The sequence below is a fragment of the Polyodon spathula genome, chromosome 2, assembly GCF_017654505.1.
Source record: "Polyodon spathula isolate WHYD16114869_AA chromosome 2, ASM1765450v1, whole genome shotgun sequence".
NCBI classification, from domain to species: Eukaryota; Metazoa; Chordata; class Actinopteri; order Acipenseriformes; family Polyodontidae; genus Polyodon; species Polyodon spathula.
This window is the reverse complement of record NC_054535.1, coordinates 69,547,151-69,571,579: the sequence shown is the minus strand read 5'-3', so window position 1 is coordinate 69,571,579 and position 24,429 is coordinate 69,547,151. Positions and strand designations below refer to the sequence as shown.

At 38.8% G+C, this 24,429-nt stretch overlaps 1 protein-coding gene across 1 annotated transcript in view; it reads left to right on the top strand.

Annotated features, from left to right (window-relative positions):
• Positions 1-24,218, top strand: part of LOC121299699 (AT-rich interactive domain-containing protein 3A-like) — a 117,636-nt gene extending 93,418 nt beyond the window's left edge. Inside the window, exons 4-8 of the mRNA XM_041227635.1 lie at positions 15,762-15,945; positions 16,414-16,667; positions 16,880-17,164; positions 19,242-19,331; positions 23,060-24,218. Coding sequence (XP_041083569.1) covers positions 15,762-15,945; positions 16,414-16,667; positions 16,880-17,164; positions 19,242-19,331; positions 23,060-23,235 — 989 coding nt within the window. The 3' untranslated portion in view covers positions 23,236-24,218. The remainder of the gene's footprint in view (positions 1-15,761; positions 15,946-16,413; positions 16,668-16,879; positions 17,165-19,241; positions 19,332-23,059) is intronic.
• Positions 24,219-24,429: the final 211 nt, after the last annotated feature.

Below are 24,429 nucleotides of genomic sequence, written 5' to 3'. Positions count from 1 at the left end.
ATTTATTTACATCGTTGAGTTGGATTTGTTTGAATTTTAGGAAGTCACAAAACACTAAAAGCAAAGTTTTTATGACGATATTAGTGTTTGCAGCATCTTTGTTTTATAGTATATTTTGTAATTAATTTTCTGTTACATCACAGAATCGCTTTCCAGGAGATCCAGATGCGGGTTTGTCCGTATTCTGCTTTGTTATGTGAAGAGAGTTCAGGACGCTCAGCGTGATGACGTCATTTGAGGGCGTTTGTAAAAAAAAAAAAAAAAAAAAAAAAAAAAAATATTGACCGTAAACAACGTCACAAATAGTCAGAGCTATGTTTAGTCATGTGATGAGGTTTTAACCAATCACATGCCAGAATTTCTAAGGACTGATTCATATTCATATATATGTCCCCTTTGGTCAAGATTTTTTATTTACATTTTCAGGAAGTTTAAAACAGTTTGTGTGCACTGTATGCTTGTCTGTGCTTACACCTGCCATTTATATAAAATATCAGAATTGATTGACTGAGGGAATGGCTGTGACTGCTGTCCAGCTGTAATTGTGTCACTGGTCTAGCAGTGTCTGACCTTTTACAGTGAATCACAGTGGGTCATGCTGGATTCAGATATAGTCTGACAGATGAAAGTTCATGTCTCTAAAGGCAAGGGGATTGATCAAGTATGCTGCCCTGGGTTTGACTCAGCAGTGGCACTGTCCATGTGACTGACACACCACTGTCTTGGAAACAATAAAAATGTAACATGTGTGGAAACTCTTCTTTTCCATTGTCATTTGCATGTCCATGCTCATGTTTGCATCTTTCCTCTGTGCATTTGCCTTGGTGTTGACATGTTCAGCATAGGGATGTTTCTGACCTTTGAGTGCAACAGTTTAATTTCCATATTTCCTTGGTATTTAATATCTTGATAAATATATGTGTTTTATTAGCTTTGAATAAAGACTACTATGAATGCAGGACTGCCTGATTTCATGTTACCCCTCAAGTGATAATATTTTCTTATTTAGGTTTAAATAGTTAAGTTTTCTATCTTTGTCCTTGCCCTTATAAATAGAAACAAAATGTAACCGAATCAAGAAAAAAGAAACATGTCTTAATTGCAGTATATCATGATGAAACACGATATTTTGTGCTGTGGAGATGAGGTTGATGGTGTGGTACAGCCTTTGAGAAATATAGTTTAACAGGTGACACTTTAAGCCACAAGTGTACATTAGGAGTGTTCAGCAGTGTGGCTGACCTGACTGAACCTAGTCACTGTGTTCATGTGTTCACTGCTGCCATTTCAGTTGGTTCAGTAGCTGTTTTAAGCTGTGACAAACCTTTCCCCTCCTCGTTCAATCTAAAACAATCAAGCAGTTCCAGAAATTCTGTCCTGCAGGGAGGCCATTATGTGCAGCACATTAATCTCTTTGTTAGTGTCTGGATTAATGAACTGGCTATTCAATACAACATAAAGTCTGGGGCTGAGGTTAATGTCTTACTAATTAACTGAAAGAAACTAGCCTTGCCCTATATCTTAGCACTGCTGGGTAATGTTAACACTTCAGTTTCATTGTGCAGGTAGAGTATCAACGCCTGAGGCTAGACACTGGACCCTGGAAACACTGGAATTCTGGAAGAGCTTTTTAAATGGGCTCGCATGTTTCATTTTTTAAAAATATGGGAAGATTATTGTAATGAGGTGGCATTGTATTTGGGAGTGTGTGGGACATGTGCGTATATATATATATATATATATATATATATATATATATATATATAGATATATATATATATATATATATATATATATATAATATACCATGACATCATAACGTGTATGCATGATCAACACGTCTAAATAAGTGTTGTTGTGCATTGCTTCTGTTGTATTTGATAATTGTCAAAAAAGGTGAATGAGTGATTATCTAATTTAATTGACGACTTTAATTGTTTAAAATAGAAAGAGAAAAATAGCACAAAGCCACAAATGGTTAAACGCACAATACATTTTAGAAGTTGTTTAAGATGCCTAATTAAAGCACAAAGTGGTTTAACAAGTTTACACATAAGTGCCTATTGTTTCTATATCATTGACCGAAAATTGAAATTCTCCCACCCAGAGGTTTTCATACTGGTAGGTATATGATGGATATGCAATAAGTGTTCTGATGATTTTGGACAGGACTGTACACAGAAAGGAGGACACAGAAAGCTTCCCGTACATGCTAGACCAGAGAATATCAGAACACCTTGTTTGGTGCTCAGGGCTGGAAATTGACTCAAGCTGTAAACTAACAAGGTAGATAAGGCAGATTAGCTTCTCTCTTCTCATTAAGGGACTGTTTCCCCAAGTGCTTCTTACCTGATAATTCCTAAGGCCAACAAATGCTAATCAAAACTTACCAACTAACACTTCTAAGTTCAGTTTAATGACAGTAGCCAAATGTGGCCTGTGACCCAAGTCATTAACCTGAGAATGTAATCCAGACTTGAGAAGATAAGACGGGGCTAGGAAATCTGTGCCTGTGAATTCCAGCCATGGGACGGGGGGTTATCTGATCTCAGAAAGACACAGATGACTTTCACCTTTGAGCAACTGACACTCTGCTCCCCTAAGCCCATTGCTACCACACGTTCCTGACACCTCCTCCCCAGTTTGGTAGTGTGTAAGTTCTCATGATCTCACTGAGTGCTGTTTGCAATCTGGGTTCAAGAAGTGATTTTTATACTGTGGCATCCACAATCCCATAACCCCACCATACATGCCTTTTATAAGCACAGTTTGGAAATACCATTAATGAATCCCCTCTCAGCCAATCGAAACCAGATTTCGGAACATTCCAATACTGTAAATCTCATTTTGCCACAAGGATTTGTAAAAGGGCAGTGATTGTCTAATTTAATGATTTTTAATAGGCCACTGCAGTTAAATAGGAAGAAAAAAGGAACACACAGCCACAAATGGTAAAATGCATGAGACTTTTTTCCATTACATCACTACTCCAACTGGCCGGGGGAGGGGGCTATTTTATCTTGGACCTCTTTCCACCTTACATGTTTTGTCTTTGGAGATGTCACTATGGGGGTGAATTCGTCCACCTTGGTAAACACCAGTAGGACGAATATCGGGTGGTGGTACAGTATGCATATCTGCCACTGTTTAGATTTTTTAAAAAGGCTCCCAAAAGACCAGTGAAAACTAATTCACTCGCTCTCCTGCGTTTAACCATGGGAGTGAAAGTATTATATTCAATTTGCATGCGTTTCAACTGAAGGCATATCAAAGATTACTTTTAAGGCAGCATCAGATCTGAATCTCCAAAGTATGCCAACATTAATATGCTAAAGTGTACAGGTCTGCTGTATGTGAGAACTGTCCAATACAGCAGCTGCATATCCAGGACTGGAACAATATCAAACCTAAATCTATTTCATGAGCTCTGGCGATAAGATTCCCAAAGAATATGGAGCTGATGTCCAGTGAATATAACTGAGATAAACCATCCGTGTAGCCAATTAAAGGTGACAGACCATTTGGAGTGTAAGATTCAAATGGTGTCGATTGTGAGTCTGGGTCCCTTGTGGCCTTTGCACAGTACCACAGGCTCTGTGGAGGACCAATTATGAGCACTTCAAAAAGAAGTGAAATAACAATCTAGTGAAGGCAAGAGACAGAAGCGAGTGGGCTGGAGAACACAGCTGTGTGTTTGAGTTTGTGTTTGTGTGTGTTCGGAAATTGTCTCTCTGAATCTCAGCGCCCTGTCATTGTAATTGGGAAATCAATTTGTTTTAAAAGACAGGCAAATACAAATTGTGTTTTATTTTCATTACCACTACCGGTTTGCAGTGTATAATGAATCTAATCTAATTTAGAGATAATTTTAACCAGTGAATGGACACAAGGAATTGAGCGATTGTTCAAAAAGTTTCTTGAAATACATTTGAGAGTGACTCAAGTGTCAATTTTAAACCCTGTTTTGTGCACCTCATTGCAAAAATAAGAAAGTTAGCAGAATTGTATTAGTGGGACACATGTGCACATATTTATAAAGACATTCCTCTTGTCTGTATAAACCTGGGATTAACAAAGGCATGTAACATACATATTGAGAACCTAAATACATTCTCTGCCAAATTCCCAACTTTATGATCCAGATATTGTGGTCCTGGCTTCCTTTTTTCCTATACTGCCATAACACTGGCACTTGTGTTCTAATTATAATACAGTGTTATAATATTATAGCCATGACACTACAGTGTTATAATATAATAGCCTTGACACTACAGTGTTATAATATAATAGCCATGGCACTACAATGTTATATTATAATACCCATGGCACCTCAGTGTTATAAAGGAGAGCAGTGTACTTATATACACATTCTTTGTTACTGTTACTAGAAGATTCAAAGTTTCGCTGTAACAGTGCACTAAAATACAGCACCATCCCAAATGCGATTCTACCACCGCAGTCCTGCAGGATGTCATAGTAAAGGCTCTGTTCTGACTTGAACAGCCTTCTCGCTGAGGAGCAGTGTATCAGCTTCACTGCGGGGATCCATTCTGAGGATGTGCTTTAATTAAATCCTACACCAGCACAGGAAAACACTTCATGTGGTTTTCCAGTAGGTCACAGAACGTTACCTGTACCACACACTGCATAAAGAGTAAACCTTTCAATGAGCTGGTATACCGCTGTGGAGATAGCCAGCTACAATGAGGGACTTGTCTTCAGAAGTGTTGCACTGCATGTACCAATTAAATTTTGCTTTATATTCAAGTGTTCAGCAGAAGTCAAATGTTTGCTGCAGCATTCAGAGGATACAAACAGACCGCTGTCTCAAGGTTAAAGAAGGGGCTTTAAAAAGCCTGTTCTTACCTCTTATTAAGACCGAAGACTCAAGAACATAATTGTGAATGCAAGCTTGAAAGACTTGAAAGAAAAGTTCTCCAGACAAACGTTTGGGAAAGTGCTTTTATTGCTTTAAAGTCTTACCTTGGAATTCATGATTGAGTTTCTCATCTAAAATTATTTGGTTTGCCATGGACATAGAACCATGAGAAAAAAAAGTCAAGTAGGCAAACATTTGAACTAAAGACTTCATCGTTTTTGCAAACCAGCCACCCTTAACAGCATTAAATTGACTGACAATGGAGTTAGTCTTAAGTTAGGCCTACAAGTTTGCCAATAGTTTGGCCTCTGTTTGACGTTATGGAAGACGATCCAGAGAATGCAAACTGATGACATATGACTCCTTATTTTATTTACTTTAGTTAGTTAAATGGTAAATAAGTAATACATAAAATTCCACAGGGTGTATGATGGGTGTGTGATAAACCACACCTTGGGTGTGTGACCTAAATCTGAGAATATTATTGCACTCGTAAAATTGCTCTGAGATGACAGAAGATCAAGAGCTCTTACCCAGATTCCATATGGGATAGAACGTCTGAAGGCTGTGATTCCACTTCTTATTCCTTTAAGAGGAATGCAATGTAGACATTTAGCAGCAGTCACCAGAAAAAAAAAGAAAAAAAACACTTTCCATGAAAACTAACAATGTGCCCACCCCAGGTTGGTTGCAGTTAAATCATTCTCTACAGACATTTTGTGATGTTTCCTCCGGAGGTTGGATTCTTTTACATGCGTGTTTTCCATGAATATGAAAGTGGGGTTTATGAAAATGCCACAGAATTTATCATGTGTCAAGTACATATCAGAAGCAATCCCATGTGGAGGACTCCCGCCGAGAGCAGCTTGAAAGGGAATGTGTGTCTTCCAGCTCCAGGATCCCTGGAGCCCGGCCCCGGTCAAGGTGTCACGACCTTCACCGTGCCCTCTGACCACCGACATCATTAATCATAAGCTGCCAACTGGCAATCATTTGTCACAGGGACCTTTGAGTATTAAAGCAGTGGTATCTCTTTTCAAATAAAAGAGCCTGTCAGTTTCACAAGCTTCAACAGTGAAAACTAGAAAAGTCTGATGTCTTTACACTGGTTTTATTGAGGGGGGGGGGGGTTGCGGTGCTAAAAGAGGTGGTATTGAATTTGATGTAGTCTGAGTTCTTGTTTTTCGATTGCAGCGGTCTTCTAAGTATTACATTTTTTATATTTTTGCAGCCTGTTCTCAAATAAGCTGTCCATGTATTTTAATGATCTAATAGGTGAGAACTCTATTTCTCTGGCTTTAATCACCCAAACCTTCATGCTTACTTTTACACACACAAATACTTGTATGCTTTATTCAGGTAATTCTGATATATTAACAATTAAACCAAGGCAGTATTTAGATCCACTTTCTGTTAAGATCATTTAAACACAATTCGTCCTGTAACTAGGTAAAAAATATTTACCTTCAACAAAGTGAATTTACCATTAAAATAACTGGGCTTCTCTGGCATTATGACCTATTTAAATCATGTAAATTTGCTTTAAAGCCCTTGTTTGAAATACGTTGTGTAAAAAAAAAAAATCACCAGGTCACTGTGTTGATCAAGTTAAAATCCACTATTTTTTGTTTGTTTGTTTGTTTGTTACCTAAATAATAACAATGCCACTATTGAATTAACATTTTAATTATTTTATACATGTGACAAAATTGTGTATATCATCCCCTATTTTTTGTAGGTCTGCTTTTATAAGGCAATGTCCATATAATTTAATAAAACTGCCTTAAACAAATGTTCTTAATTAAATGCAGTCAGTTCATCGAGATAGATAAAAACTGATGTAGAATAAATAAATAAATAAATGAAGCCTTCATCAGAAATAAACATTGTAAAGCAACTGTGTGTGTGTGTGTGTGTGTGTGTGTGTGAGTGTGTGTGTGTATGATTCAGAGCGGTGGAAGGGAGTGTACTGTTAGTTTGTATGGTGTTTGCATGTGTGTGTGTGTGTGTGTATGTGAGTGTGTGTAACATTCTAAGTCTCGCCACCTGTCTCACATTCGAATCAAACAATACCAACAAACGGTGTGTGTGTGTGTGTGTGTGTGTGTGTGTGTGTGTGTGTGTGTGTGTGTGTGTGTGTGTGTGTGTGTGTGTGTGTGTGTGTGTGTAATACTAAGTCTCGTCACCTGTCCTCACATAAGAATCAAACAACACGAAGTACCCCATTTTATTTTTCCTTTGGACTGGTTTTTACCTCGACTAGTGATCTCCCGCGACCGTGCCTCCTCATAATTCGTTTCGGGCAGGGTACACGAAAGGCGAGGGACCGCCCTTGTCACTTTAACCTTGGATCAAATCACGTAAACATCAAGAATATTTGAGATACTTCCAATGCCAGATCAAATCATCACTCGAATAGCTAGTATCTTATTGTCCTTCGATAAACAATACGTCCAATGATCGGCTCCCCCTGCCTCTCCACTTATCTGTGAGGTCATTTCTGGGCAGGGGTACCTCGAAAGGCGAGGACAAAGGCCAAGGAATGTAGTGTAAAATATATATAATGCAGCAGTGTTGTCTAGTCTATGTGTTATACATAATCTTTTGCATGGGTTTGCTGATGGAACTATAAAGACTCCACAGCTCTCAGGTGAAAGGACCAACAGACTTACCAAATGAAACCTGAAGCATCTTGCCTATTTTGTCAAATTGAAGACAAAGGCACTGTACAACTATAAGAATCCATAGCATATAGCTCAATTATAACACTTTACATTGTGTCTCTTATTGCTGGGTATTTAAATAGTAGTTACTTAGTAAATACATGTGTACTTACACATAATTACAATGTTATTATGCATTGTTACAATGTACTTAATGTGTAAATCTTTTTTGCATGATGTAACCCTAAACCTAACCCTTACCCACTAACCCTAACTGTAAACATACCCCTATTCGATTCTTATAGTTTTACACCATAATTTATGATCTGTTGTTTTGACTTGGACTGTTGTGTGAGATGCTAAAGTTATACAATGTAACACAACTTTGTTGTTATAAATAAATGAAAGCCCTGTGGCTATTAGTTGATGCAGCCTGTCGCCAAATGACTGAATATAATGTAGTGGTTTTAGTAATCTTAAATTCCTAATGTAGTCAATAATGAATTGCTAATTACAATTACTGTTAATAAATACGTCCAGCAGGCACTTCAGGTAGTCTATCTTGCTCAGTCTTAATATATTTTTTTAACTCATTTACCCTTAAAATAATTGAACAGACAATCTATGTTGCTTAATTAAAGCGTTCAAAAAGAATCGATCAATGCACTTGGCATTTTGGCCAAGAATTCAGCTGCACAAGGTGATGGATTAAGCAGCTGTTAACATAGACTATCAAACACATTATCAAGTGCATGCACAGGATCTGTGAAACAAGGACCAGCAGCCCCCTGTTTTTTTCATCTTATACGTCAAATTAGGACAACAAACCCGCTCGCCCCTCATTGTATTTTGTTAAATATTCCCTTTGGTTAATCGTTTCCTTTGGGCTGTTAGTATACATCGATTACAGTCCAGGTTCGCATCAGCACTTTCTTTTGAACAATACAACTATCGCTTCTGTGTAATTACTTGAAATACTTGCACAATAAGGCTATTTGAGAACAACTTCAAACACTGAGACTGTCTGAATGCTTCAATCAGCACCCCAAAGGAAAACTTTTGCTACTGTAGAGATTGGCTGTGCAGGATTGAGCTCAGATAAAAAAATAAATAGCAAACCAAAAACTTCTTTTAAGATTTACAGAGAGGACTACAATCTACAATCACGCACACACACACACACGCACGTTTGTATTCATATATATGTGGGGACTTCTCATTGACTCGCACTATATTTTTATTTACTATTTCTAACGCCAGTCAGACAAAACTCCACCCAGGGTGAAAGTCGACAACAAAATATTTTGGTACTTTTCGTTTTGTTTTTTTTTTGTTTTTTTTCTTGAAGACATATTTAGTTCTTAAAAAGGTGTTTTACAAAGTGGGGACGTCCCCACAACATCGTTTTTTCAGGAGTTACTATCTTTGTGGGGACATTTTCTCAAATTTTGTATGTGTGATTTAAAGCACTGCTAGAATTTGAAGCTTTTTTGTTATCCGCAATCACTCTTTGTCCTAATGATCCATGGCCTATCACAGAGCATTTCGGCTGACAGAAACCTGTTCCTCTTTTATTTGGTATATCTCTTTCAGGGAATGTGAGGGGAGAATGCATCACTTTGGGTATTGAAAACACATAAATCTCAGCCAGGTTTAGTTTCCACTGCACAAAGCCTGTCTTTAATGTATGCCCCTGCTACCTGTGTGCTAGCTATTGTACAGTCCTGATGAATACCACTTTTAAGGATTGTTCTCAAAGGTTTTTCATCATGTGCAGAATCAATATTGAACCTGTTTCTTTAGTATTGTGTGTGTGTGTGTGTGTGTGTGTGTGTGTGTGTGTGTGTATGTGTTTTTTTTACCAGGTTTTGTCTGAACTGTACGTTAATTAAAATTACGCTAATTAAATATATTGTGTTCACTCCAAAAAAAATGAAAAATAAATACTGAAGTCAGGAGACTTTAATGCCAGAGTTGCAGTTCTCAATAATGTGGGAAAAATCATCTTGTGAGTGACATAGTTATACAGTTAGAGAAATATTAAGACAGTTTAGGGGGAATTAACAAAACCATTTGATCCCAAGTATCTGTATCACCATGTTTTTATAAAAGGAGATAAACAACCATTGAAGTAACAACATTTAAAATAAATAACTTGGAGATGTAGGCTTGGTGTGGGTGTGAAATATCACACTTAAATATTCTTCTCACTTTGTATCATTTTCTGTTTTAGTAATCTCATCCTGGTGCCTTTGAAAAACTCAGAAGTCTGTGTAAAGCACCCTGACGACCTCAAAAAAAAAAAAAAAAAGACACGATTCTGTTTTACCTCTAAGTATAGCTGGTACACCAGTGTTACCATAAACCTGACCCCTGCCTCTCGTAGACAATAGAAATACACCAGGAACAAATGCCAGATAAACAAATGTGGTGTTCCTAACATCCACTGGGGGAAGAGTATCACGGGGGGACAGTTTAATGGTTACACTCTGGTACTTTACATCTGTGAGTATTAAAATGTCACCAGGTTGTGACAGAACCTGTAACAGAATGCAAATCTAGAACAACAATACACTGTTTTAGACTTTGATATTTCATAACCCTTCCACGTTGATTATTTATTTCATATCTCCTTTCATGCCACAGTAAAAGGCTCTGTGAATGGCTCTGTGAATGTTTTTTCAGTTGAAGGCAGTAGCACTCGATATCTGTTTTCCATCTAACTGTTTTTTTTTTATGGATGACCTCTAAATTAGCAGTGAATGATCTCTTTACTTCATAATTATCCTAAAATGGAATGTGTGTAATATTGACCCCCCACACATACACACGCGCACACACCACCCCCCACCTCCGGACCACGTAAAATCCCCTGACCTGTTTACCGTCAATACTTTGACATTTCTGGGAACCTCAAAGAATATTGATTGTTTTGACTGAAACCAGATTGGTGTTATCAATGATGCGACTGGACTTTAGGGAATGAACTGGAAAGAACCACTTTTACTCATTACAGGGGGTAAAAAGAGAAGTAATTGCCTGTGAAATCAATATACAAATATTGGTTATCGAGCAACAGCGTTTGCTGTAACATAGTTTATAAACCAAGCAAAATACGGTGGTGTGACACCAACAATTATTTAAATTCTCATAAAAAAAAGGAAAGGCTATTTTTGAGTTCGATATAGAAACTGACGTTGCTTTTCTGTGGCTGTGTCTGCCATTACTGATTCATAAAAAGGAGTTGACGAAGTAAACCCTGTCCTTTCAGCACAGAGACGAGAAGTCACAGTTGGAAACTGAATGGAGAAGACAGACTTTGGAGAGTGTAAAGCAATGGAATGGTTTACCTAGCCATTCTGAACCATTGAGATCCCTTAAGACCAGACTACAGAGTACTTGGATTAATCAGATTGGCTGAATGGCCTCCTCTCGTTCGTACACTTTCTTAAGTTCCGCCGAACAGAAGAATATCTGTACCCCAGGTCCAGTTACGCAATGTCTTTCATGCCTCATTTGTAAAATAACATCTTGCCCTTGTTAGTGGCAATAGATTTTAGCGTGGCTTGATTTCTCAATCATCCATAATCTTAAACACTCATAAGTCATAAGATGGTTAGTACAGCGTTATGCCACCAGACAAGCATGGGAATTTGGGAAATGTGCAAAATGACTGTGGACAACTTTTACAAGGGCAAGCAAACTTTATATTTGCTGCAATGTCTAGTTTGCAAAGCCTTCCAGTCTGCCAGAGCCGCAGTCACTCACAGGTGACCTGTGTGCCTGCTGAAGGAGCCCGTTGCAGCACTTTTGCAATGGAGTTTGTCAAGAGCTGTGTGTTTTTAAATGTTAGGGGAACAAAGGTAATTATGGTGTCGGCCACTGGCCTCCAGCAATTTTTGTTTTTCATGTCGGCCCCTGCTTTCAATACAATAACTGCTCTAAATGTGGATTTATTTAGAGCGCTAATGCCATCATACAATAACCTCCAACAGTGAGAGAAGTTGAAGTGGTCTTTTCATAATATGGAGAGATGGAAATTTATACCGCATCCCACCTTTTCTGAATTCAGTTCTAGTTCTGCTATGCCCACTCCTATAAAAGTTTACAATGGTAAAATCACAGTGAAACCATGGGAATACATGGGAATCTCATGGAAAGCATGGTCTCTTTACAAACACACTGCCTCTGTATGGCCATGCGGGGTCCTGTTTTTAGTTGCGTGGCTCATTTTAGGAGTATTTTATAGTGATCTACTTAAGATCCCCAAAATAGTAAGTGTACAGTCACGTTTAAATAGGAAATGTAAAATCACGCATTCAAATTCCTTCAGAAACTGGCAGCACATAAAGTCCTGAGTTGAGGCAGATTCAGGGTTTCCCATGCAGATCAATATGTTATCACTGCATCTTCATAATAGCATGTTCCTGCTGGGTTATATTTTGGTGCTCATTTTCCTATGCTAGCTCTAATGTTGGTTCACCAATGTGTAAGGAATGATTTTAGGAGAAATTCCATTATTGAAGTAAACACTTAGCCATTCCATCTCTGTAACTAAAAATGAGATTTACATCGTTTCTCATCCTGATGTGACATCTCGCTCTCTCGTTATAGAAGACTAACAGCACTCTGAGTGTTTAACAATCTAAGATAAATGAGTGCTGAGCTCCCTTTCATTATATTACCAAGACAGATAGAGGTCTTTCTGAACAAAGAAATCCTTAACAGTAAAATCTACCATAGACATTAAACATTTATAAAGTTTAGAGTAGACAGAGGGAACCTGGTTTCGACTGCATTGGCTATAGACACATTGTAAAAGGCTAGTAATTGCCAGAAATTCATAATTGGCACATTCATGTTTGAGTAAGTATTAGGGCTCATAATTGATTCCTGAAATGAATGTGTGGAACAACTGTTCTGCATATTTACCCCCCGAAATGTGTTATGCAATGACAACTGCCCAGACTGGTATAGGATTAATCTACCATTGCACTGGCAGAGGACTTACTATATATATGCATACAGCGCTGATAATAGTTCACATAACATACATGACTTTTATGAATACATGAAGGGCAGGCAGTGCAGCTTTAAAACAAAACCAGAAAGCCTGTTTGAATTGTGTTACCTGTCCATGCATGCATGGGAATCCAGCCTCAAGAACAGCATATATAAATATTTATTTATAATAATACAGTCAGCACTCAGATATCTGTTACCCAGATACACATCACTCGCGTTTTACCACCCTTGTATTAAGAATAAAATCAATCCCCATTATATATATATATATATATATAATATATATATATATATATATATATATATATAACTGTGGCAAAGTGGTTAACAGTGTGCAGGTGCAGGAGTGCTGAGGTGATCAATAAACAGAGACAATGATAATCCAGGTGCAATGATGTTTTGTTGGTATAATCCAAAGTCTGATAACAAAAGGCAGTAAATAACAATGCTAGCAGGCAATACAGTGGCGTTTATTGCTCTGTTTTAATACACATGTTGGAACGGTCCAAAATGAAGTAATCAGATATGCGTCACACACGTTTAACCGTGACTGAAGTCAAAATTTTATGAGGTTGGATATGTGAGTGCTGACTCTATCTTTCTGTTTGCATGCCAGGCCGACAAACGAGCTGGTAATTACAGAGTTTTATTGCACTGTTTTTGTATTCGGAATCCTCTCTCCACAGTACAGCATGCAAGCCTGCTGCGTGCAGTATATTTCTTGCTATTGATTGCAATTATGGTAAATCCAATGGGCACAATAGAACTCTATCAGCAAAATGCAGGTTAATGATCCCAGGGTCAACCATTGTAGTATCCACACAAAAGAACTCACCTCCCCAGCTCATTTGCGAGAAAGATGTGGGTGCTCGTTAGGAATCAGGTAATTAATGGCTTCGATGGATTGCTTGTAATTCTATAAAACAAAACCTATCTTAAATCATCTTTTTTTTTTAAAGTTATTACTGCAATTGTGTGGCTGTGTACAGTTAATGAATTCGGCACACAAAGGGGATCTGATTTAGTGGGCCTGCTCTGTTTAACTGTGATGTGAAGAATATAAAGAATTGATATCTTAACAGAGAAATGGTGTTTTGATTCTGCATATGAATGATAATGAATTAAGATATTTTTCAACACTGAATGAGAATCGTATACAGGCGTATTCCAAACCACTAGCTGGTGAATTGGGTGTAAATGAGGCTGGGTCCTCACAGCCAACATGATGCCAAGGCTGAGGCTGGGAGCCTTTTAGGCTCAGGACAGTTGTAATGTTTTTTTTTAGCTCACAACCAAGAAGTCAGTAAAACATTCTGAGGGTAAAAAACATGAAGTATTTTTGAAAAGCTGAAATATAAAAATGAACTTGTGGAGTGATAAAGAACTAATAGAGAAGGCTTCATTATTATTATTGATATACAGTGTATTATTATTTATTATATAAATGCATGTTACTGATTCTTTATATGTTTAAGTACACTTATGCCCGTTTCCACTGCCTGGCACTCCCCGGTTGGCACCGAAACCCTTTTGATTTTGCCGGCTAGCCATGGGCAACCGAAGCCTTGAGCAGTGGAAATGAGGCATTAAGAAGAAGAAGAAGAAGAAGAAGAATATTGATAATAATCAGAAAAAAAACAATGGTACATTTTGACCCATCAGCATTTCTAATTAATTAACAAGTTTGTGTCTTAGTGTTGGTGGGAATGATTACTAGCGTCAATAGTACGGTGTCCAACAAGAACGCATACAAACATGCCCCTGTGGACGGCAACATTGGGCAGAGGAAACTCCAAATCATCCTCAGAGGAGGCCAGAAGCTCTAGTGTCCCTCGTGTTTGAGACACAGGGATCCTGACAGGACCAGGTCTTTGTTATCCAGACACACAGTGGGCTTAAGGTCTAAAAATAAGAAATTGTCTGTGGTTTAGCTTAATCTGCACTTCTGAGCTGTAGCATTTCCCTATCCCTGGTGCTGCGAGAGAAAGCGAACTCTCTGTACTTGAAAGAGGAAGTCTGCATGTATCAAGTACCTCCCTGACCCTCTTGAATGTAATCGTTTTGTGTCTTGGCTCAATTCGTTTCTTAAGCCTCCTTTCAGCACTTTGCCCTCAGTACAGTTCTCTTCCTTGTGTCTCTAAGCAAAAATGTGGTTCTCCAACAAGGTCAAGAAGAACGGTGTGAGCTCCTAATCATAGAATCCCACTGTTCTGTTGGTGTAAATGGTTGCACACACTCTCTCTCTCACACACACACACACACACACACACACACACACACACACACACACACACACAAAGACAATCTTAAACTACTAACAGTGTTATGTGAATGGAGCTCTTTGACAGTGACAGAGATAAATTACACTGGGCTCGGGGAGCACTCACCCTCATACATTCTTGCAGGGAAAACTGGGCTCCTCTGGATTCTAACATGGAAAGTGTTTCCTTTCACACACTGAGTCGTATTTCCAGTAGACCTGAGAGACTATCGAAATGGGAATGAGCCGCATTAGAACTTGACGAGCTGCATCTCACTGGTGTGTTTTCATTACCTTTAACTGACTTGAGAGATGTGCAATACACTGTTTCACCTTGTGCTGCTGGACACAGGAAACCAGTGATGCAAGTTCCAGTATTGTGTGTAGGGTGTCTTTAAATGTTATCGTGTGCAGTTTGTCCGAGAGCTCCGTGAAGAGAAGCTGGGCAAACTGTATGACATTGTGGACTAGATTCTCAAATACTCCAAATAACTATTAGCAATAGCACATTAAGAGGGGACAGTGCACCTAATGAAGTCACAAACCAGAAATAAATAACCCTACACACAGCTTATTAAATCACAACAACAAAGATCCAACTCAAGCTGTGGTGGGTTACCATTAGAATTACGTTACATGTTCTCTACACAGTGTGATATCTGGACCAACAATAACATGTCCTGAAATTATGACACCGGCTGATCAGAACAATACAAACGCAATATCTGAGTTATTGCAAGTAAACAAAGACAATGTCATTCCAAAGCTGCCTGCCCTTTAGTAAGAGTCACACCTTTTAAAAAGGGGCAAAAGATCAGAGCTATTAGACATTTCACTGAGTGCAGAGTAATGGTCCTTCGCTCCAGCAGTGAGGGCTGTCCAGGTGTCCTGGAGCACATGGGTTTGATTGTGGATGTTCTGCTCCTTTCTGCAGGGACTCCAGTGAATCGGATTCCTATCATGGCCAAGCAGGTGTTAGATCTCCATACTCTGTACAAGCTTGTCACAGAGAAAGGCGGCTTAGTAGAGGTCATCAATAAAAAGATATGGCGCGAGATCACCAAAGGGCTACACCTCCCTACCTCCATCACCAGTGCAGCTTTCACACTGAGAACACAGTGAGTAGCAACCAGACTGGGGGGAGAAAGCACAGCACTGCTGCAAAGTGTGTTTTATACAGGGCTTTACCAAAACATTATCAGAGCATGGAGAGCAATACCAACACCCCTTGGTTATTTTTTTAAAGAAATAAAATGTCAAAACTAATTAAAACTGGTAAGAAAAGTTGTGCAGCTGCACGAGCAAGTTCATAAATGTTTATTTCTAGTTTTGTAATATAATTAAATATCTTTTCCAGTCAGAAAACAAACTGGTCCAAATTTTGCACAGCTGTCAAAATTAACTCAGGCTGACAAGCTTCTCAACAGAACGTCTTCTTGAGTTTCTAATGGGTATAATATTTAATAACTAAATATTAACAACATTTAAATAGGTGTTAGTAAACGAGTTGTTAACTGTTAATATAATGCCCAATAAAATGAAGTGATGTGTAAAGAGAAGTAACACTGGTCTTGGTTGTTGTGCAGATACATGAAGTACCTCTATCCCTACGAATGTGAGAAGCGGGGGCTCAGCTCCCCAGGTGAGCTCCAGGCAGCTATCGACAGTAACCGAAGGGAAGGCCGTCGACAGAGCTACGGGTCGGCCCAGTTCAACTACTCCCCAGTGGGAACCCCCAGCATCTTCTCTTCCACAAAGATTCAAATGCCTGCCATCACCATGGCAACTCACAATGGCAGCCACATGAGCCACATGAGTCACATGTCCACCATTAAGAAAGGTACTGTGTGAGCATTACATTGATAACATCTATTTTCAATATGCAGTCTGTAATAATAAAAACAGTAGAAAGCTTTGCAGTGAATGCTGTACTTTTTATATACAGTAGTGACTCAATTTGCCTTTGCACTTTCTTAGAAATGCAGTACGTGTTGCTATTCAGAATGTCATGCTGATGAAGGTGTTTTCATGCTCGTCTCCTGTCTGTTTCAGAAGAGGCCATGCTCTCCAGTGGCATGCCCAGCAGGATTGCCATCCCCGTCTCCCTGGCTGGGCACCACATCGCCCAAGCCCAGGCAGCAGCAGTCCAGGCGGCCGCTCAAGCACAGACAGTGGCTCTGGAGCAGCTGAGAGAGAAGCTGGAGTCCGGAGAGCCCCCAGAGAAGAAGGTGATGCTCATGGCTGAAGAACAGCAACGGTTCATGCAGCACGCTCTGCAGCAGAACTTGCTCGCCATGGCCTCCCAGCTCCCCATGAACATCACAATCAACAACAGAGGTAGGTAGATGAGTTCAGGAGCTACTCTGCACTTGTAGTTGTCTGTCACAGATGCACTGTGTGTAACCCAAGCTGGATCAGCCAAAGAGAGCGGCAGTGCCATCTAGTGCACAGTGGTATATTGTCTGAAAGAAACCTGATCCTCAGTGCCTGTTCACTGGATGGCCCCAGCTCTTACTTCTGCAAAGGCACTTGCTGATCTAGCTCAGATTATGTATGTCTATGGTAGGCAGCTAGAACAGAGGAGCAGCTCTGGACCTCAGGTCAAAGCACCCTAACACATGCTATATCAAAAACCACAACATTTGAGTAATTGCAATGAAATGGATTTGTGTGTGTACATTTACTCAAAATCATCGGTAACACTTTACATTGTGTCTCAGCATATATTATAGCATGTATTGCTGTCTAGGCCAGTGGTTAAAGTCCAGTGCTTATAACCAGAAAGTCATTGGTTCAAATCCCACCTGTGTACATCTATTTTTTGGGGGCCTCTTGAACAAATAAAACACCTGTTAATGCAAAAGCTGATTTCACTATGTAACACAATTTTTGTTCCTGGGTAGTAAGTGTTATTTCCTAATTGCTTATGCCTCAAAAGTATAGAAAATGGCTATTATTCCCCACAGACTTTGCTTTTGTGACCAGGACAGTGATATTTCAAAATATCACTATTTCCAATGGGAAAATGGGAAAATGTGTGTCTTTTCGTTCACTAAAGTCAGAAAAAAACAACATATGAATCCAAATTAACATGTATTTATACTAAAGTAATACAAAGATGACTACAAAAGATTTAGAAGTGAGTAGTTTTTAGAGACACACAGCTTATTAAATCACAACAACAACAATTATACTGTATTTACAGTATAATTGTAAATCTCGAAAAACTACTCACTTCTAAATCTTTTGTAGTCATCTTTGTATTACTTTAGTATAAATACATGTTAATTTGGATTCATATATTGTTTTTTTCTGACTTTATGTAAATGAAAAGACACACATTTGCCCATTTTCCCATTGGAAATAGTGATATTTTGAAATATCACTGTCCTGGTCACAAAAGCAAAGTTTGTGGGGAATAATAGCCATGTTCTATACTTTTGAGGCATAAGCAATTATGAAATAACACTTACTACCCAGGAACAAAAATAAATAAATTTTTGCTACACAGTGTTTTCAGAGAGAGAATGCAGTATTTGTAAGGATAAAGAATTAGTAGTTATCAACTCATAGTTGATGATGTAATGTATCATTCAGGGTAGTTTCTTGCTGGCTTTATTTGTATTAATCTCTAAAAAAAAACAATTGCCTTTGTGCTTGCTTCAAAATAGGACCAATGTTGTCAGTGCAATCTTAACACCTTAAAGAAAAACAACAGGGTTAACCACAGCATTTCCACTGCTAGAAATGACAAGCCTTTGAAGAGCAACCACGTTTCCTTCTGTCTATTGTTCAGTCTGGGGGGTTACCATGGAAACCAGGATGTAATTAAGACAACAGGATGTCCGAATCCTATGATTTCAAAGAGAATTACATTAAAAAAAAACAACTAGTAGAAGGGTGAACTGTGCACACTTGAGACTATATGTTTATGATGGTTCCCTGCACACACAGTGCTTTATAAAGTGAAAGGGTAGTGTTTCTATATAAATAGAAGACAATGCAAAAATACAGTTGTGTTAACTGCATATAAATACTGGTCCAGTGCAAAAAAACCTGATTTGATATGGGATATTCAAAAAGGACACATTATTGGCTATTCCCATTTTTTATCTGTATTAAATTACACAAGAAAAGGGTTTAGTGACCAACAGTATATCAGGTTTGATATATATATATATATACAGTACATTGCTGTTTGTTTTTCCAGATAGATCGAGTGCTGTGGAAGAAAGCAGAAAAGGTTTCTGTCCACTGATACTGTAGGCTGCAGCAAAGCCCTTGATAAAGTGTGCTAAAGTCCTGACATGCCTGAGAGTTATCATGCTGACTCCTCGCTGATCTCCACTTGCTGCTTCTGTTCCTGTTTTCAAAATGCTCATATTGAGTTTTTTTCTCTCTCTATTTCTGACAGATGATAGACAAGAGACTGCATTGAACCTGTCTACCAACGGCATTAGCAGCATCAACATGTCAATAGAAATAAATGGAGTTGTCTACACAGGTAAATAGAGGGCCGTTTGCTGGTGTAATTGCAGGCAGGAAATCCAATAAGTTATAACAGCGCCCCTGCGCTTAGTCCTCAACACAATGTGATGTCTTCACTATAAAATCCATCGTAATGAAGTGCCAGTCCAATAGTGTTAAAAAAGTTAAATATCTCAAGATTGGGCTTGTTGAGTTGGGGTCGATGTGGCTTATTGTCTAATGTGCAATGAAAAAGAGCACTTCCTTTAGTGGGAGACGGGCAGCACGTGTTGAAGCTCTGGACTGTCATTACTCTGAGATAAGCAGTGGCTCGACAGCAAAAACTGAAATTTACCAATATGGCAATAGAGATTTTGGTACAAGCAGTACTTGTAACACATGAATATATGTTACAAGCTCGAAATACATCACCAGGACAAGTAAATAAAATATGGAATGTGCTGTGCTTATACATTACAATGCAACATCCAGTTACTGTGCGTCGCATATTACTTCAACTTCTTATTTCATATAGAATAATTCCAGACTTATAGACTTTTCTAATTCAGAAACAATAAGTTTTATTTACTTACATCCATGGCAGTCAAACGGGTGGATAATCCTTCCAAGTATAACTCCATACAGCTGCATACAAACAGTCTTCAGTTTAACTGCAACTTATATCTTCTTAAACGCTTATGCAGTTATAACTCTTATGCGTCTGTATTTCTTACTCTATGTATGATTTTAAAGCATATCTGTATGGTATATATGGTTGAAAAACTGTACTTGCTGTAGCTACAAACTAACTGCGTCATCTGGCCCTCTGTCCTTTTTTTTAATTTTTTTTTACCGTTTTCTTTCCAACCATTCCTACTGCCTGAACCAGTACTGTTAAATGCCAGAATGTCATATTACAGAAAATACATTCTGTAGGCATTACTAAAATAATGGTGGAGGATGAGCCCTCATTGTATATGAGACTTTTTCTTTCGTGTGCCTTGGAATATCGTTCCATCTTTTCTTAATCTCCCCCACCGTTCTTTTGCCTACACTCTAAGAAGTAAAGGCTCTCATTAGAACCTTGCTTTGCTACTGTGGGGAGACCTATTGAGGTGATTCTAAGAACCTTTTTTCCATGGATTCTGTATTCTCTATTTTCAGACTTTCTGTTTTGTCATGTAAGCTATGAAACATGTATTGAAAATTGTAGTTTGCAAAACAATACGGTGCCTGTATTATAAACTGTAATTTACAAAGTGACTTGATCAGAAGGGTTAAAAAATGAGCTCTTTGCAAAATGTTATTAAATGTTTCTTTGTCCTTGAAAATGATGTCTCCTTCTTGCTGCAGACAAGTCTCTCACATCACCTTGCTTTTTATATAGCCTACTCTCTTTTATATAGCCTGACTGTGGCAAATTAACGCCTGCTTTTCAGAGTTCTTAAAATAATCACACAAATATGAGTCGCAATTACCAGCAGCTTTAATAAATTAGACAAAGTATTTAACAGACCTCATTTGTAAAATCCTCTCCAAATTTTAGCGATTTTGTTCAGAAACGCCGCAGATTATTACATGTGCATGTACAGAGTTACATATTCATCAAGGGCTACTGCGTGTGTTTTATAAATCCCTTCCAAGAATTCAGAACCCTCAGCTCCTGTTTTATGGTCAAATGAAGTGGAGGTCACAAATGCAAGCCACAAAACAAACACTACACTCAATTCCTCAGCTGTGTGCAATTTGCAGGGAATTGGTTTCATTTTGCGTTGACAAAGTGTCTTTTTAAATATCTTGTAAATCTGCATTTGTTCAAAAAGCCTGATTAATGTCTGTCGTTACATATAGAACTTACACATTGACTGATAACAATAGTAGGCTATTTGTTTGATGTTGGAAAGCAGGAATTGTAAATACGAGGCATTGGTGTGAAAACAGTAGATCCAGGAACCTGCTCCGAGCCTCTGCTTGTGCACTCAGCAGTTTCCTTTACCTCCTCTCTCTCAGAGACAAGATGGAGACATTAGCAACACAACTGGCATGGGGCTAAACAAGATTCCTCTCAATACAATTATTCCTGCATTAGTACACTTGGAAACAGTGCTATTATTTATAGTTACAATGTACTTAATGTGTAAATCTTTTTGCACAATATATGTAAGTGCACAGTTTGTATCAGTAAAGGGTTAGGTTTACAGTTAGGGTTAGGGGTATAAAGTTAGAGTTAGGGTAAGGGTAAGGGTTAGGGTTAGGGTTAGGGTTAGGATTAAGGATATATCATGCAAACAGATGTACACATTAAGTGCATTGTAACTATGCATGATAGCTTTGTAATGGTGTGTAAGTACACATGTATTTACTAAGTAACTACTATGTAAATACACAGTAATTAGAGACACTTAATGAAAAGTGTAAGATGACATTTGGAAGCCGGTTGCAGCTTGGAGAGCCTAATTGGATTGGGGTCTTGATTAGCGCTCTACTATAGTGGTAAGTGCAAGGTCAGGAAATCAATTCAGCTTTGTGTCAGGCGGCTGCAAGCTTTGCCTGCTCCCGCACGCCTTTATACCTACAGGGGATACTGCTGGCCTTTCACTCATTAAACTCCACTGCTTGGTAAAGTCTTGTTTGAATACTGTGTGCTCTATCCAGTTAGCTCATTATGAATGTAATACCATAGAGCTGGTGAGCACAAAGCTGTGAAGATGTGCTTGTTCTCAGCATGTGGCTGTTCACTCTAATAAAACATTCCTGGAACAACATTGGCCTATACAGGTTTTAGAAGAGTGGGTGACAATCTTATTTTGTTAAGTAAAATGCTGTTTCTGGATCCTACTATCTCAGTATAAAATCAGTTTCAGTTTCAGAGAGGCTATAAAATAAAGCTTCAGACCCCTAGTGGTTCTTTGTAAAACTACCTGACTTCATAAATTCGGTTTTCAGAAGTGCAGACGTTTCTCTGGTTTCTCAACCTTTCGCAATATTGTTTGGCCTGACAGAAATAAAATGATTCTTGGTGATAAATCTCTCTTCTGACCTGTGAGGACACCAAGTATAGTGAACAGACTACCCTGGACCAGATCGCCTGACAATTAATTCCCAGGGTTAAAAGGAAGACGGTCATCTAGAAAGAAGCAGCCGCAGATTGGAGGAGCGGCTGCAATTGTTTACCAAGGGGTCATGCGTGACGGTACAAATAGGGGATGGAGCGATGTGATATGGTTAAGAAACGTCCTAGAAAGACCAGTATTGTGTTTATCGTACCTTGAGTGTTTTGTTTGTTTGTCTCTAATTGTTACTTGTAGTGATTAGTAGATGGCTAACACATTCCAGAGCTGTCACCAGAGGCCAGCACAAACCCAGACATCACTGCACCTGTAGCACAATAACTTGTATTTTGCACCACGAGCACTACACTACAAACTATGTGTTTGTATATTGTGCATGTTACATTGACTTATTATTTGGGACCGCAACCCTTTATTTAGAACAGTACAATACACATTGCTGTGTATTGCCTGGGATTTATTATTTACGGTCTCCAGACCAGGATTATAAATAAACCTCCTTGCACTTGGATTCTTGTTGTCTGCCTTTCACTGATCACTGCATCTGCACCTGCACACTTTGCCACAGGCCTTCATCTAATTTGCAGTTGAAAATTGTCAAGCCGTGGATATTAAGAGGTTGACAGTGCTGTTCAGTTTTCCTTTGAGAAGTCTTCTCAGTGATTTACTGCTCTTGTTTCTTCTCTCCTTCTAGGAGTCCTCTTCGCTCGAAAGCCAGTCATTCCAGTAGTGCCAGGCAGCAACGGAAGCAGCTTCAGCTGTTCGCAGGGAACGTCCTGTCCGGGGCTGGCAGCTCCAACCCAGCCGGTCTCTTCCTCCTCCTCCTCCTCTTCAGCCTTCGCACAGAGCTCAAGCAGCAACTCGCCCTGAGCTCCCTACAGCCACCCGGACATTAATAGTAACCAACCATCCAGCAGTCAACCAGGCACAACCACAACAACAGCAAGCAACAAACAAGAAAACAACAAAGACTTCTGTGCGTCAAAGGTTGCTTTTATTTTTAGAGACGACTTCCCAGCGAGAAACAAGATACAGCAGAAAACAAAATTGTTGCATGTAAAAACACCTCAACACTGTCTTATAAACCCCAAAATAAATAAAAAAAATAATATATATGATCATCATTCATCAGCTACATCAGCTTCAGGGGAACCACGTCATACATTTGTTTTGAAGTTTGCAAGGAATAATGAGAAGCGCACGCGCAGAACCTGACTGACTACTTTCCCGCTATTTGTGTGTGCGTGTGACGAGACAATGGGCTCTGTGCACAGTCCCGTAACTGCTGTGTCTCAAGGTGTTTTTTTTTTTTTCTCAAAGCCTGTATTGTCAAAGGCACTGCGAGAGGACATTTGTCGGATGAGATACAGTAACTTTTTTTTTTTTTTTTTACGTTGTGTGTTGATTTTAAAAAAAGGTTGCTGTAAACAGCTACTACCAAAGAAAAGTAAATATCTGATTTCAAGTCATATGAAATGGCTGAACTTACAGCTGGAAAAAAGTTCTCTAGAATATGAAGAGAGATGCATTAATACACAGGGACATTCTCAGCCAGCAGGGGCTGGTTTTGTAAGAATGATAGCCTTGTCCAAAATGAATGTTGAAGGAACTCGGCTGCACAGGGGTCTGTCATCAGCCTGCCCCATGTGTAGAGATTAGATGTGAAACTAACTGAAGTGAGTACTGGGGTCTGCTTATTAATCCTTTTACATGGCTTTCTTTTCAGTAGAATCAAATGAGCATTTTCATTGTTGACTAATGCACTTGTCCAAGACCCAGAAGTTGACAAAAAATCAAAAAATAATTGGGGTGGGGGGTGGTGGTGCTGTGACAGTTGAAGATGTTTGTGTGTGTGTGTGTGTCTGTATCTGTGTCTGTGTCTGTGTCTGTCTGTCTGTTTGTGTTGTGTGTGTGTATGTGTGTTGTGTGTTTGTGTTGTGTGTGTGTGTGTGTCTGCTTGTGTGTCTGTCTGTGTGTGTGCTTGTATTTATATTCATTTTGTTAAGCTTGTCCTTGCTGTTTTTGATTTTTTTTTTTTTAAGGTTGCTTGTTGACATTCGCTTG